Below are 15,131 nucleotides of genomic sequence, written 5' to 3' on the forward strand. Positions count from 1 at the left end.
ACGATGACAGCATCTACCATATCATTCCTTGAACGCCTCCCATAAACTAGCTCATAAATATGATGATTTCATCCTCTTTCCCACTTTCAAAGTAGGTACTTACAGAGGAGGAAACGGAAGCTCAGAAGGGTGGAGCAACTTACCCCAAGACCTAGTTAGCAACTCTTGTAGTCCTGAGGTTCCAATCCAGACCCAGGTGACTCTATGAGGAACAGAGCCTCAAAAGCCAAAAATGAAATATATTTGATTTTTGAGTACTTATCAACATCATCACTTGTCATACTTGAATAAATGAGGTGCTTTTGTAAGTTCGTTTTTTTTTTAATCAGTTCTTTTTTCTCGTGTGTTTTTCGATGTCTGATTCACAGGTACACTATGAATGGTGGAGGCGAATCCTAAAGTATTTTTGGATGTCTGTGGTGATTTACACAATGCTGGTGCTTATCTTTATATACACATATCAGTTTGAGAACTTCCCAGGCCTGTGGCAAAATATGACCGGACTGAAAAAAGAAAAGTAAGCAATTTGGTGTAAAATGGGCTGTGAAAGGGACAGATGGCATGAAGATTTTCATGCATCTTGTTCAAACATCGTTGGGGGAGGTTCTAGTAAACTGTGATGTCATCAGTGTCTCTAAGTTCCTTGAGAACAGGTTCTTCTGTGGTCTCCCAGCCAAGCCCTAGGCTTGACACGTAGAGTATGTACTTAACGACTATTAACCAAAAAGTGCATTTTCAGTCCAATTTTAATGAAATAACTTTTTTTAAAAAAAGATTTTATTTATTTATTTGACAGAGAGAGAGATCACAAGTAGGCAGAGCAGCAGGCAGAGAGAGAGGGAGAAGCAGGCTCCCTGCTGAGCAGAGAGCCCGATGTGGAACTCGATCCTAGGACCCCGAGACCATGACCTGAGCCGGAGGCAGAGGCTTAACCCACTGAGCCACCCAGGCGCCCCTGAAATAACTTTTTTTTAAAATGTCTGTTTCCTGTGAAATACCCGCTTCTTCCTTCATCACTCATGCCTTCTACTTCCCAAGCTGAAGTTCCGCTCAGCAGTTCAGTTGATTCCTAGGCTTATGATAAAAAGCAGCAGCCTCTCGCTTATGGAGCTGGTGCGAAGATTCTAAGGAGTACTTGAGGCCATAGCAAAAGTGCTAGTGGACTAATGAGGAAATCATTATTCACGTGCGCTTAATGGATCTGTGCATGTGCTGTGTCCTTTTATGATTTGCTGCTGTAAACTTCGGAAGGAGTTACCAGAATGGGGCACGGAGCTGAATGAGTATACTGAGGTGGGAAAGAGAAAAGTAAAAGGAAAGGCTCGCCATGTAGCTAGGCTGACCCGTCTTTAACATTTATTTAACAAATATTTATCAAATGCCTCCCATGTGCCAGACACTGGCTCGGCCTGGGGACTGGTCAGGAAGCAGGAAAGACAGAGCCTAAGCACTGCAGAGTTTATGTTCCAGTGGAGGAGACCCAAAAACAAACAAACAAACAAAAACAAAAAACCCCTACTTAATATGCAAATTAATTACAAATTATGGCAAGTCTGTGCAGGAGACAAAAACACGGTGAGGTAGTGAACAGTGAGGGTACAAACTGTAGACGGAGTGGTCAGGGCAGGCTTGCCTGAGGAGGTACCATTTAATCTTCCCCTGAAGGGCTTAAGAAAAGTGTGTGAGTTGGGAGCGAGATACGGAAAAGCATCCCAGCAGCAAATGGGAAGATCCTGAGACAAGACTGAGTTTGGCACGAAGGAGGAAGCCGAGGAAGTTTCGGCTGCCTGGAGCAAGGGGGACAGTGGACAGAGCCGAGGTGGAGAACGCAGCCAGACACCTGGGATGGGCATGGCTCGTTGGCATTTTATTCTTGGTGACATTTTTAAGTCTTTAAAGAACTCTTGACAGGCTGAAAAAATTTGCTGTGTGAGGATGAGGATAGAAACCATAGGGTGGGTTAGCCAGGAGCAGCAGGGGTCCTGTGAGAAATGATGGTGGTTTTATCTAGAGCAGGTGATGTAGAGACAGGTAACAGAAGGGGGCAGCTTCAAGAGATGTCTAGGAGGCTGAAGGAAATGTGGATGAATGTGCTATGAAGGCAGAAAAAGACAGACTTTCTGATTTCAGAATGTGGCACAGGGTAGACAGTTATACAGGGAGGACTCAAGTGGGTGGGGCGGGGATTCAGGACAGTGTGACTGAGCAAAACTGGGAAATCAAGAGCACTGTTTGGAAGACACTCAATATGAAATAACTATAGGAAAAAACAAAATACAAAAGAACTTTGTTAGATATTTGGGCATGAGAGTCCACAGGAGAAACCTGAGCTGTAAATGCATACTTGAGTCACTGATGCTAAGATAGTGTCTAGAAAAGATGGTGTCCAAGTGGGACTTGTGAGATAACATGGCATGTGGGGGGGGGGGGGGGATAAGCCGGAGAAGAGACTCAGCACTGAAGTCTGGGGCTATGTCACATCTGGAGGTCCAATTAAAAAAAAAAAAAAAATGGAGGAAACAGCAACAGAAGAGATAAACCAGGCCAGTGTGGCGGCACCAAGACCAGAATTGTTTCGAGAAGGACTAGAGGCATAATTAAACAAAGACAGAGAAGCAGTCACTGAATTTGGCAATATTGAGGTTGTTTCTGACCTCTGGGAGAGCAGGTCAGTTGGATTGATGGAGACAAAAATCAAAGCCAACGCACGGGAGAGGGGGAGGGGATGCAAGAAAAGGTATAACAGGGCAGTGAAAGACAGTGATGTGATTTACAGCAAAACCAATGTGCCTAAGAAAAGCACTCTCAGGGTGCCTGGGTGGCTCAGTTGGTTAAGCGACTGTCTTCGGCTCTGGTCATGATCCCAGAGTCCCAAGATCGAGTACCGCATCAGACTCCCAGCTCCATGGGGAGTCTGCTTTTCCCTCTGACCTTCTCCCTTCTCATGCTCTCTCTCTCAAGTAAATACGTAAAATCTTTAAAAAAAAAAAAAAAAGAAAAGAAAAGAAAAACTCGTTTTCTGGCTTTCTGTTTTGTTTCTTTTTGTTTTGTTTTGCAGGCTGGAGGATCTTGGCTTAAAACAGTTTACGGTGGCAGAGCTGTTCACTCGCATCTTCATCCCCACCTCCTTTCTTTTGGTCTGCATTTTACACCTTCACTACTTCCATGATCGGTTCCTGGAGCTCACAGACCTGAAGTCCATTCCCAGCAAGGAAGACAGCGCCATCTACAGGTGAGCGCCTGCAAGAAGCACGAGCCTCTTGCTCTGGGCGAGACAGCTTTCACACCCCCCTTGGGGGGGAGGGAGGGGGGAGCCCCCTGCAGGAAACCAATAACTAACCTTAGAGTTTCACCCTTGAGCTCTCCATGGGTGAGTGAAAATAAGAAATGAGAGAAAAATGTGGCGTATTTGATGGCAGTTTCCAAAACATTACGTAGTGACTCAGGAATGGTTAATACCAAGTGATCTTGATCCTCATGTGAGTAGATTTAAAATAGCTGCGCGGACGCAAGTGCTTTAGAGTTGGTGATGGATATTTTGTGTCTGGGCCGTGATGTGTTTTTAGAACATTTAGAAAATCTGGCTGATTCAGAGGATGAGTTTTCTGAGAGCATACCAAATACGATGGGCAGAATTCTCCGTTCTGCTTTGGAAATGAACTTCGCCTGAAAGGATAGAATCTGAAATCTACCAGAAATCGCATGATGTGCAAGGAAATGAAGTGAAGACAGTGTTTGCTTTTATCAGCTCTCTGTTGTCTTCTCATCTATAAATATATAAATCGCTTGCAAGCAACAGATGAGGTATCTCTTTCCCTGCCCCTGTAGTGTTGCAACCACAATGGTTTTATCACAAATCTCACAGTCGGGTCTTTCACAGGGAAATTGCAAGCATTCTTCTGATGAACATTCATGCTGATTTCTCTCTTTGCTTCAGATTTAGCTGATGATTCAGTTCCTGGAAAAACCCTTGTTGAGTAACTGGGAGCAAAGGGCTGTACGCAGGGAGTGTAGATGCCAGCTGACAATCCCCCTTAGTCCCCTTGACTTAGCTCTGAACTCCCTTTCAAGGGAAGCAATGAGAACAGCAAAAGAAGATGAAGTCTTATTTCGTCACGCACAGTGTATGAACCACCGGACGTTCGGTTTTCTGCTATACTAGGGACTAGAGTCATAGATGACTCCAAAACTCGTCTTCGGTGAAAACCATTTTATAATCTCTATCTATGTATGGATAGCCAGCAGATTTCTTTTCCATATTCGTATTGTGTTTTTTGGAGGTAAGCTGAGTAAGCTTCAGATGCCTTTCAGTCTGTGAAGGCTCCCAACCAGTAGAATCCAGAGTCAATAAGCAACTGTTATTTCTTGTTCTGTCTTGGCCGCATCAATAAGCAAGCTCAACGATAACCTGTCTCCTCCCAACGCCCCACTGTGGTGAGGGCCCTGATGGGGTCAGTGGCTGCTCTCAGAGATAATCAAACATTAGGAAAAATAAGGTAGTATTAGAAGTCTGGGAGCCCCCTAGGAGAGATGGTTTCTAGGCAAACTTGTTAGCAGGAGAAGTCACCCTAAGATTAAAAGCTTACAAATGCAGTCCTGGCACAGGAAAGTGAGATTTATCAGTAATTAGTGGAAGTATTTTCGATGACATTTTTGACATTGCTTGCGAATGCTAGGAATAAAATTAGTATTTGATATTTAACTCTGAGAAGTAACGTGCTTTATCTCATTATAAACCCTCGGTATTTGTTCACAAAGTCTTATTCGATAATCAAGAAAAACCTGTTAGTCAGCAAAGTATATTTGTATGTTTCTAAAAGAAATATCATGATTGGCGATCGCTAATGATGCCTTTAATTTTTTTTTCTTCTAAATGCCTTTCTTGCCTTGGATCTCTATTTTCTTCTCATTCAAAATTTCTCCAGGATGTAGGCGCTTTTTCCTGCCCTTGTTTTTATTATCATGTCTTTGAATCTAATGTCACACAATCAGATAGAGATATGGGTTACAGTTTTTCAGGAAAATAGAGATTTTCAGAACCACAGTTGTGCCAAAGACTATGCAGCTCAACAAGGATTGTACCAGCTCAAAGGAATCACAATTTTTGAGACCTAGGGTATGTGAAAAGGGAATTTGTTCCTCAGAGCTCCCTGGAAGCATGTAGAACATTATTTAATTATGTAGGTTCTGGAAAGGACTACAGTCTCACGTGGAGATAATTTCTCCCTGTTTCCATGGCTGCTTCACTCACAGCCCTCACCCTCCATACAATGACAAGAAAAGAAAGATCTAAATTATTTGTAGCCATTTGAGGTCATCGCTTGCCTTCCTCGTGGCCATGGCTTAACCCCAAGCATGCCTTAAGCAGTTAATTTTCCAAGAAAACGTAGAGTGATGAGACGCTATAAAAGACCAGCTACCTAAAGAGGTTAGGAACATGGGATTTCATTTTCAGTCTTCGAAAAAACAGTTTTCTAGGCCTTAAAAGGTTCAAAGTTCAGGTCAAATTCAAGTTCCATGTTTTGGGATTTCCTGCAACAGTGTAATATAAAAGTCCCCAATTTTTAACTTTGAACGTAGGATACACATCCCATCTCTTTGAGTACATGTATCATGTACATCCAAGTTACTTTGAGTAACTTCTGGTGTTTTCCAGAGTTGAGTTGAGTTGAGTTGAGTAACTTGAGTAACTTTCTGGTGTTTTCCTTACCAACAGTATTTTTTGTCCCTGGAGCCCTAATAAATGACCACATTGAGATCAAAATGATGAGGAGAAGGAATATTTACAGAGTTAGGATTGACTGTCATGCTTTGCCTTCTCTGTTCCCACCTCCTTAGTAAATGTTTTACAAAACTTGGCCCACAAATTGGGAATAATTGATTCATTGTATTCCTTAACATTGATTCCAGGACTGTGGTTTCTGTAAATATCCAGCTGCTCTTTTCCTGTTTTGTCCGCCATTTGTGTGTGCTGTGTTTTTGTGCACACATAGGTTCTATAGGCAAATGTCACTTGTGACTTGTGTCTGAGGAAGACTTTTATTGTGTTTAGCCTTAGAAAAGTGATGAAGTTGACTTCATGAAAAAGTTTGGATGTACATGATAATGGAAAAAACTATTATTATTTCTAAGCAGGTGTTCTCAGGAATATTATTTCACTTATCTTGATAAGATATATATTTAGAACATAACTACAGTCTATGATAATATATGAAATGTCCATCATGTAATTAAATAGCCATCCCTGCAATTTATCCATGTTTTGTTTTAGAACATATCCCAGTGCACAGAGAAACAAAATGACTTTTTTTAACTTCAGTCTTAGAAAACTTAGAGAATACTATGTGGCCTGTGGTTACTTAGGAGGATTTCTTTCTTTCTTTCTTTCTTTTAATTTGGGGGAAGGAGCCAGAATTCATCTTTTAGATTGTCTTCTATTTGATAACTGTGCTCTGACAATTAAAACATTACCAATCTTTAGTCAAGTGTGTTGGGGGGAGGGACAAGATGAATGGAGTGACTTGTTACCTTCAAACATTTTTTCCCTTAATATATCTAACTTCTCCTTTCTCCTGAGTCTTGCTGCCCTGACTCCTCTTCGTGCACGGGAGTATCGATGAGCACACACCTGATGCCTTAAAGCTTGCAAGACAGTCTGCCTCTTTCCTCTCTAACAGTCTCCTCTTTCTCTCTCCCACCTGTCTCCCCATCCCTATGCCACCTTGGGCTTCCATCTCTCACCTCGTAGCCATGCCAAAGTCAATGGGCGCGTATATCTAATAATAAATAGGTGGGTATGTCAATGTTTTCTCTCTTGTTTGTTTTTTTTTTTCTAATGGTCTCATGGTGTGTTAAACACTTTGCTGTTTTGTAAACGAAAAATGATGTCGTCAGATAGGGGACAGTGGTGTTCAGGTATGCTCATGGATGTAGTCTGCCAACCAGACCATTTGGTGTCTATCCCGAATGGTGCTGCAAGTGGATTCGGAGGTTGCCAAGGATCTTCAGCTGGGCTCAGCTTTTGGTCTTGGTTCACACAGATGCCCCAGTAATTTCATTCTGTGGTCAATTAGTCCAACGCTGGCCTGAGAGCTCATCGTCGCTCTCTTGGACACATGACTGAGAGCTCAGCTCAAGAACCGCCTCCACCACAAACCTGCCCACAAATGCCAACTTTCCCCGCTAGGAGGAATCTGCCCTTCCTCTGAATTTCCACAGCACTTCATCATTGCTGCCTTCTGACACGTGCCTTCTGACACTGTCTGCCTGCCTGTCTTATCTCCCTTGCCAGAGGCATCAGCTCCTCGGCTGGAGTCCCTGTATTAATAATTCACCTCGTGTCCACGTATCATTTAACCTCAGGGCCTCACCCATCTGTTGACCCTTAGTAGATGTTTCCTGAATAAAGTGATAATAGTCACAATAATATAGGTTAAAAGAAAATTAAGACATTGTTTTCTTCAAATATACCTTGACTTAAAAGATCAGCGTGTTGAAGAAAGATCTTTTAGGTCACCAGATTTCATAAAAGATGCAAAGACGGACCCTGGGTCAAGGCCCTACCTTAGAGCCCTATCACTCAGCTGGGGAGATAAAACATGCAAATGACCACACATAATAAAGAGTAAGCTTTGATAGTGTTGTCTGCAGAGTTATTCTCAACTTCCCTAAGAGTACAGAGAAATGTCTTTGGGGATCTAATTTCCTAAAGCTATCCTGACTTTATTAAATAGGTGAATTAAAATAGCCACTCCTATAACTTTATGTTATTTGTAATAAAGCCAGTGATGTAGGTCTTAAAAACACGTATTTTACAATAAGGCCAATGAACAAATTAACTCTTTGAAAAATCTGTTGGTTTTCTATTCCATTCACTTTTCTCCTATGTAAAATCCCAAGGCTGACAACCAAATAGCAAACCCTGAGAGCCAAAACTTCTAGAAAGAAGGGTAAAACATTAATGCATCACTGTGCAGATCGCTGAAGAAGGAGGGGTGAAGACTGGCTGGTTCCTTTGGGAGCCAGTTTTGTTGACATCCTGAGAGAAAGGAGTCAACCTCAGGTTTTTAGCTGATAGACACTAGCTGGAGATCTTGAGCCACTATTGAAATGGCATCTCTTCAAACATAAGGAGCTTCTCTCTCAATCTCTCTTCACCTCCTCCTCTCCTTCTCCCCCTCACTCCCCTCTACTCTTATACCTCTCCATCCATCCTTCTCCCTCTCTTCCCTTGTCCATCCATCTTTGTCTCTCTCTATCTCTATCTCTGACTCTCTCTGTCTCTTCCCATAAAGTATTTACCATCTGCTATATGAGGAGATGGCTGGGACCTAAGAAGGCAGAAGTTGGTTTGATGGGCTCCAACAGCAGGGGCTGATACAAGTTATGGTTCCAGTTGTCTAGGACTTCTCTCTTGAGAGAAAGCCTATCCCCATTAACCCAAGTCACAAGGCCAGGGGATGTGCTCAGGAATTCTTAGAATGATCAAAATCCACCTAAAATAATTAAAAACTCAAAGCATTCCACTGTTAGGTCTATCTTCTTTGCAGTGGAATCTTTCCTTTTCATATTAAGAAAGGACAGAGTTACTCCCCAGGGAGTAAAAGTTTATTTTACCCAATAAACTCTTCCCTCACTGTGCTTCTGAAAGGCTGTGTGGAAAGCATGTCCAGTTTTGAACAGGACCTAGTCTTGACGAAAATAGTAAGTCGATCCTTTTATTAAGGAAGATTTCTCCCATATTTCTTCCTTGTATGTTCAGTGTTATTTCATAAGGAGAATAATGTATTTGTGAGTTCTGAATGAAAGGAAAGACATGCCTACTTTCAGCTTCTGGGATGATTAAAATTTAGACATGACTTAACAAGGTATGAGGTGGGGATGGTGAGGACAGTGGGTGACTGGTTAAATTTTGATGATACAAACACTTGTGGGGAAGTTCCAACTGAATTCCTAAAGAAAATGAATTAGAATATTTAACAGGAGTAATGGTCATTTCTGACTTAAATGCAGAAACTAGAGCCATCATACCCAAACCTGTCGAGTAGATTTTTTTCAGAAGGAATTACTACCACGCACATTTAAGATATGATGTTAAACTTACTAATAAAGTGCTCATCTGTAAATAACATCTTCTAAAACTGTATGCATTCTAGAAAATAATCTTAAGCAGTATAAGTATTATTTAAATACTAATTATAAACACTAGAAATTTGCAAGACACCTCTTTTTTCTAATAGTCTAATGAATAGAGTGTATGCACTTTACATTGCCAAATATTCCAAATTAGAATTGTCATAAAAATGAATAGAATTTAGACTAAGGAGATGTTGTAATTGTAGACTTCCCATTTTCCTTCATGGAAACTACCTTAATATGTGGTTTCCTATATTGACTCAAAGTCAGTTCCTAATACAGAATTAAGCCTCTTCAACCGTCCATGTGACATAATTTATTTCTTCTGTCTCAAATAAAAATGCCCATCCGGTGCCTAGAAGCCAGTGGCCAAACATTCAGTGAGTCACATTGTACACCAAGTCCAGTGCTACATTTTTCAAGGGAGCCCGGGAGCGTTAAGACTGGCTTTCTGCCCTCAAAGGAAGAGTCCCCAGAACCATCATTAGAATAAAATTATGTGGATACAAATGGAGAGATGCATGCTTCAAGGACCGTATAAAGAAAGTCGTGGGTGCAGAAGGAAAGAGTGAATGATGACACAAGGAGGAGAACATCACCTGCTTCCTTAGAATGCAACAGGAGAAATAGTCATTCAGTGAGAGGATTACAGCTCCAAGCCTGGAGCATCATAAAAGCAAGGCAAAGGAAGTTATAGGTGTGGATGAAGACAATGCAAAAGAAAAGAAAATGAACTCCACAGTAGAGGGGGTGGGGAGCATGCAAAAAGTGGGACTTAAGGAAGTGGGGGAGGGAGTTCTCTGAGAATCCAGTTTAAATCTCCTTCAAGTGCTGATTACATAATTTGCACATGAGGATCATCACCCAATTACCAGTATTGTAGGTATTGTAACTTCCAGGAAGCATGGTTACTCATTTACCTTTTGGAAAACAAGGATCCCATTTTAAAGTTGACTGGGGGTGGGAGAGAAGGGGAGTCTCTGCATTGAGATACATAGGCTTTCCAAGAGATTCGGTCCAGGTGTTCACTATGGCAAACTGGGGGCTGGTTCTGCCCATGAACTCCACATTGGGCAGACAGTCCCACCTGTGCAGCAGCTCAGCCACAGCAAATGCAGGTGGAGGTGGAGGGCAGGTGGCAGGTGGAGGGCAGTCAGCAGAGAGCACAGAAGGTTGAGAGTAGTGGGGACAGACTCCCAAAGAAGAAACGTTTTTTTCTTCTGAATGGCCATTGTAATACTCAAGTTCTGTTAACAATGTGCTGATGACAGAGTTAGAGTCCAGGATGAGCCCTTGTCCAGCATGGTGAGGTCCCTTGCAAAGGTATACTTATAACTCCGCCTTCTCATGATACAAATGAACAAAAGCAGTACATGAAGATATATCATGAGCAGATGTTTCAAATAAAAATATTCCCTGTGTACTAAGTGCTGTGTTAAGAGCTTAACAGAAATCACTTTAGTTTTCCCAGCATTCTGTGAAGTAGTAGCTATTATTCCATTTTGCAGATCAGTGGACTGAGACTTGGGAGACAGGGTAGGGAGTTTTTCTAAATCATCTAGCTAGTAGTTTTCTAGTTGAGCCTTGAATCTGAGTCTTTCTGATTCCAATGAGCGTGCTTTAACATTATTTTGTATTGCCTTCAAAAATCTGCTATAAAAAAAAAGGAAGAAAAGTGAAAGGCTTTACGTAGGTGTCCTTTTTAAAATTGTAAACCCCAATCAGGCGTTAAAAATATTTTCATCTGTACACATTTTATGAACACAGATTTTCTCATGCAATTTCTCAGTTAACAAGACTCCTAGAGCCAACTAAATGACAGCCCGCTACAGGTTTTCCCTTCTTTCTCTGTCATCCGTTACGAGCTCCCGACATTAGACTGCTCCGGAAGGCATCCAGGAATTACAAGCCCTGTTTCCTCCAAAGGATCCTGTCAGACGGAAATACACAGATAGTTGGTTCAGACGCAGATACTGTGTTCTCTTCTTTCCCCAGCATTACCCAGTCCCTGATCTCTTGTAGACTGTTATGAGTTTCCAAAGTCAATCTTCTAGACATACTTCTGCTAGGTTTACTGAGTGTTTTTCTTTGATTCCTTCATTCCCTAATCTCCCCTCAATATGCCCCGCCAATGGCAAGACAATCTGGGGGCCTCTTTGCTTGAGGGCTACTTGTTACATACCCAGCGTGACAGCTGCAGAAACAGCCTCATCTCTGTAAATTTCATTCCACTGATTAACTCTAATCCCTGACAAGTTTTTTTTCTTGTCAGTGCAAAGTCAGGGCAGTATTGATGTAGACGGGAAAAATGCACTCCGAGAATGGTCATCCTCCACCAAATGTCATAAAGTATCTTTTCACTTATAAAATGCATCCCCTACCAGTGCTGCAGACAACATATAAACATTGACAGTTGTGTGACAACTGACTGCTTTTACATTTAACACCATTTCATACGCCAAGTCCCAGCAAAACAAGAACAGCACGTATGCCCTCTGAGATTTGATGGGCAGTGCTGGTGTGAAAATGTGGTATTGGAGTTTCAGGAGTGGGGGGGACTTCCCCAAGGACAGGAGAGTAGATTGACTAGCTTTGGAAAATAAGAAGGGGATATGTCATCCTAACTCCTTCCACCAATGTGGGAACATCCTCAGGACATTGTGTCTTTCTTCAACTCACAAAATGTTTCTGCCCCCTATAATTTACCTGCTTGGCACCCTGTTAAGAGGAATTACTTTTGAATGATAAAGGTTCGAAAAGTCTAAGGACAATGCCGAGTCATTGCAGCAGGTTCCCAGCATCACAGGTGTGTTTCAAATATAAAATCAGTGAGTTGTAAGGAAATGTAGATTTTTATCTAGCCAAACTTTCTGATTTTATAGAAAAAAAGTGAATTTCAGAAAGATTAAATAATATACTTGGAGTCCACAATTATACAGATAGGATAACATTATTAATTGTCCTTCCTGTTACAACCAGGCTGAAATATATTATTACAAATGAAATTTATTATTACAAATGGAGAAGATTATCAGTATTTCCAGTAGATGGTTCCATAATATTTCCTTACTTCCCACAAATGTTCCTTCAAATTGGCTATGAGTAAAAAGATATACTTTTTAACAATGTAGGAGGAAGATGATACTTGTTATTGTCTAACACGAAATAAGCTGAAATGCCCCTGGCGCTGTCCAGGCTCGGCGAAACTGTGTCCCCATGCCTCACCCAGGCTGTCACACCCTGTCTCCCCATGAAGACTAGTCCCTCTCTCGACCTTGGTGCCTGCGGGCTGGCACGTGATACTGACTTCTTACTCCCAAAAGCATTTCGCTTCCACTGCCTATGATTTAGATGACGGCAGAGTGGGATAAGTCTGTGCAAAAGGTTGATTGCAATTACATGTTATTTAAGAATATATGTATTTTTAAAAACCTATTTGGAGTGTGAATGACTGGATTCTTGCGGGATGGTTGGCTGCGTTCCTTAAAAAGCATGACGTGATTTGCCTCTGTTGTCTCTCCGTTCTCCACCTTTACGACCTGCAATCCTGCCCACTCTCAACTCAGTGGCCAAGCCTAGGGTTCATAGCCAAAGCACGCTATTGACGCCATCTTGGAATGCTCTTGGCGTTAGGACCACGCATCCGCATACAGGAATGCGATAGTGGATGATATGTAGCATGATGTGTGATCTCTGACATTCCTTATAATTCTTCTGTTCTCATCTCCTCTTTTTCCTTTCTATTTCAATTACTTTGAGCAGCATCAAGAAAAAATTACCAATCCACCAAAATGAGTAAGTCCCCCGTGAAGCCATGAAATGCTTGCTCTACACGATTGTCATTTCATGCTTCTACATCCTAAACTCTGACCATTTTCTCCTCCGGGAAAAATGTCAAGTTTAGGTGTCGATAGCTCTCATTAGTGACTAATCACTAGAACCCGAATTGGAAAAGCTAACAAGACCTAACTGAGTTTACAGTTTGTTTTTAGAAAGAGCTTAAAAAAAAAAAAAGTGACAAGATGCTAACGACCCCACATTGCAAGGCCTGTGTACCTGCACTGATTTTCATTTTATTTATCCTCCTTTTACTTGCCCCCTCAACTCCAATCTCTCCCGGCGCTCTTTCCTCCCCTGACTCAGCTGCTCTCTGCCAACAGACTGGCCCACCCTGAAGGAAGCCTTCCGGACCTCGCCATGATGAATCTGACCGCCAGCCTGGAGAAGCCGGACATCAGGAAGCTGGCCGAGCCGGGGGAGGACAAACCAGAGGGATGCCCTTATAAGGCTGAGAAGGCGGAGCTTGGGAAAGACAGTGAGGAGGAGGAGGAAGAGGAGGAAGAGGAGGAAGAGGAGGATGAGGAGGAAGAGGAGGAAGAAGAGACTTCAGGTAACCTGCCCACTACCAATAACTGCTCAGAAAATCCTGCCTGACAGAGTCAGTGAATGAAACGGACTCATTCCCAATGGATAGAGATTTGATCCAGTCTATGAAGTAAAAGTTGGGGTGTGGTCTTTTAGTTGCTATAGCTACAACATCATGGTTCCAGTTGCTCCCATCATTTCCTTGTGAATCTGAGGTAGGAGAAGGTAGATGACTGAGTGTTGTCTCCTAATCTGCCAGAGGTGTCCCCACCAGGCCCAGGGTGGGTGTAGCTCCTACCCGTGTCTTCAGTCAGGGATGTTTCCTACCAGCAGCAGAGGCAGGCAGCTGTGTAGAATTTCAGAAAGGTCTAGACAGGGCCTTTTCAAACACATCCTCAAAGAAACCAGTCTGGAACTTCCCCAGGGAACTGGTAATTAAGAACATACTTGTAATTCAGTCCAAATGTTTCAGGACCTGGGAACTGGAGGAACAAATGAGCGATGGGATAATTATCGTATCAAGCCAACTCCTAGAGGTGTTTTTGTTGTCTTGTCCGCTTAGGTTTTTCCCTCTTTATTCTTTGGGCTCTTTTTCTGTTTTTCTTCATAGACTTGAGGTAATGTTTAATGGGGCATGATGAGAACTAGACGTCCGTGGTGATCAGGACACGTTATCTAACAGAGCAGAGAAGGCAGAGCGCTTAGTCTGTTCAAACCTGGTCCCTTTTACCCCCTCATCTCAGAAGATCCTGAGAGGGACCCAGAATGGCCCTTTCCATGTCTAAACAATGGCTATTCCTCAGGATGAAGGAGAACCAAGCTTGATGGGACCCAGGACCCAGGACTAAGATTTGCTCTACGACTTCATGAGGGTTTTGAGCTTTATTAAGAGGATCTCCCCAGAAATTGGACTGCCTTTTGTTCTGGCACTCCCTCATACACTTGCTGTCTGTACCTCTAAATTATGGTCAGTTATGACTGACTTCTTTGTACCAACTATTATCTGTGTCACTTTGTAAGTACGCATTTTTCACAATAACTGGGACTTTACTGAAACTTTTGGAACTGAAGACAATAACTGCTACAGCCACCCCAGCCATGTGAAGAAGAAGCTCCTTAAAGAGAGGCTCAGGTTTTACCTGTCTGGGCTGGTGAGCTTTTTGTCTACACATATGGTGACATGATGGCACCACAAAATAGTTCTATGGTGACTTCCAGTCACGTGGACCAGGAAAGCCCCTAGAGACAGAAGCATGACCCCAGTCTGCAAAATATTACTATTTAGCACAAGGTGGAAAGAAGGGAATGACTAATGTGATTAAAAATTTTAATTTGGGTGAGTCTGACCACATTTCGGGAATTGGGACTGGGTCATTCAGACACTCAGTGTTCACTCTCAGTTGCAAAGAGACACAGACTCTTCCCCATCATTCTTCTGGGGTGACTGGTGAGCTTCATCCACTCCCTCTTTAAGCCCCTGGAACTTACGGAAGCAAGAAAGATGTCATTTCAAGGGAACTCTGTTACCTAATGTTCCCAAGAAGTTAGGGAATTATAGCTCAGCTTTAAGAAGTCAAAAAATACTTCTTCACGCTGATTAAATGAATTTAAGGAAAGCAAACTTGTCCCTT

The 15,131-nt window shown here is 42.3% G+C and overlaps 1 protein-coding gene across 5 annotated transcripts in view; it reads left to right on the forward strand.

Moving 5' to 3' along the window:
• Positions 1-15,131, forward strand: part of PIEZO2 (piezo type mechanosensitive ion channel component 2) — a 456,862-nt gene that overhangs the window by 347,319 nt on the left and 94,412 nt on the right. For 4 of the 5 annotated variants that reach the window (XM_046025845.1, XM_046025846.1, XM_046025849.1 and 1 more), the window contains 3 exons: positions 369-517; positions 3,059-3,232; positions 13,296-13,525. In XM_046025845.1, coding sequence (XP_045881801.1) covers positions 369-517; positions 3,059-3,232; positions 13,296-13,525 — 553 coding nt within the window. Of the gene's footprint in view, positions 1-368; positions 518-3,058; positions 3,233-6,748; positions 6,791-13,295; positions 13,526-15,131 lie in introns of all 5 variants that reach the window. The other variant, XM_046025850.1, reaches the window with a different exon arrangement.

The sequence above is a fragment of the Meles meles genome, chromosome 12 (genome assembly GCF_922984935.1).
Source record: "Meles meles chromosome 12, mMelMel3.1 paternal haplotype, whole genome shotgun sequence".
Taxonomy (NCBI): domain Eukaryota; kingdom Metazoa; phylum Chordata; class Mammalia; order Carnivora; family Mustelidae; genus Meles; species Meles meles.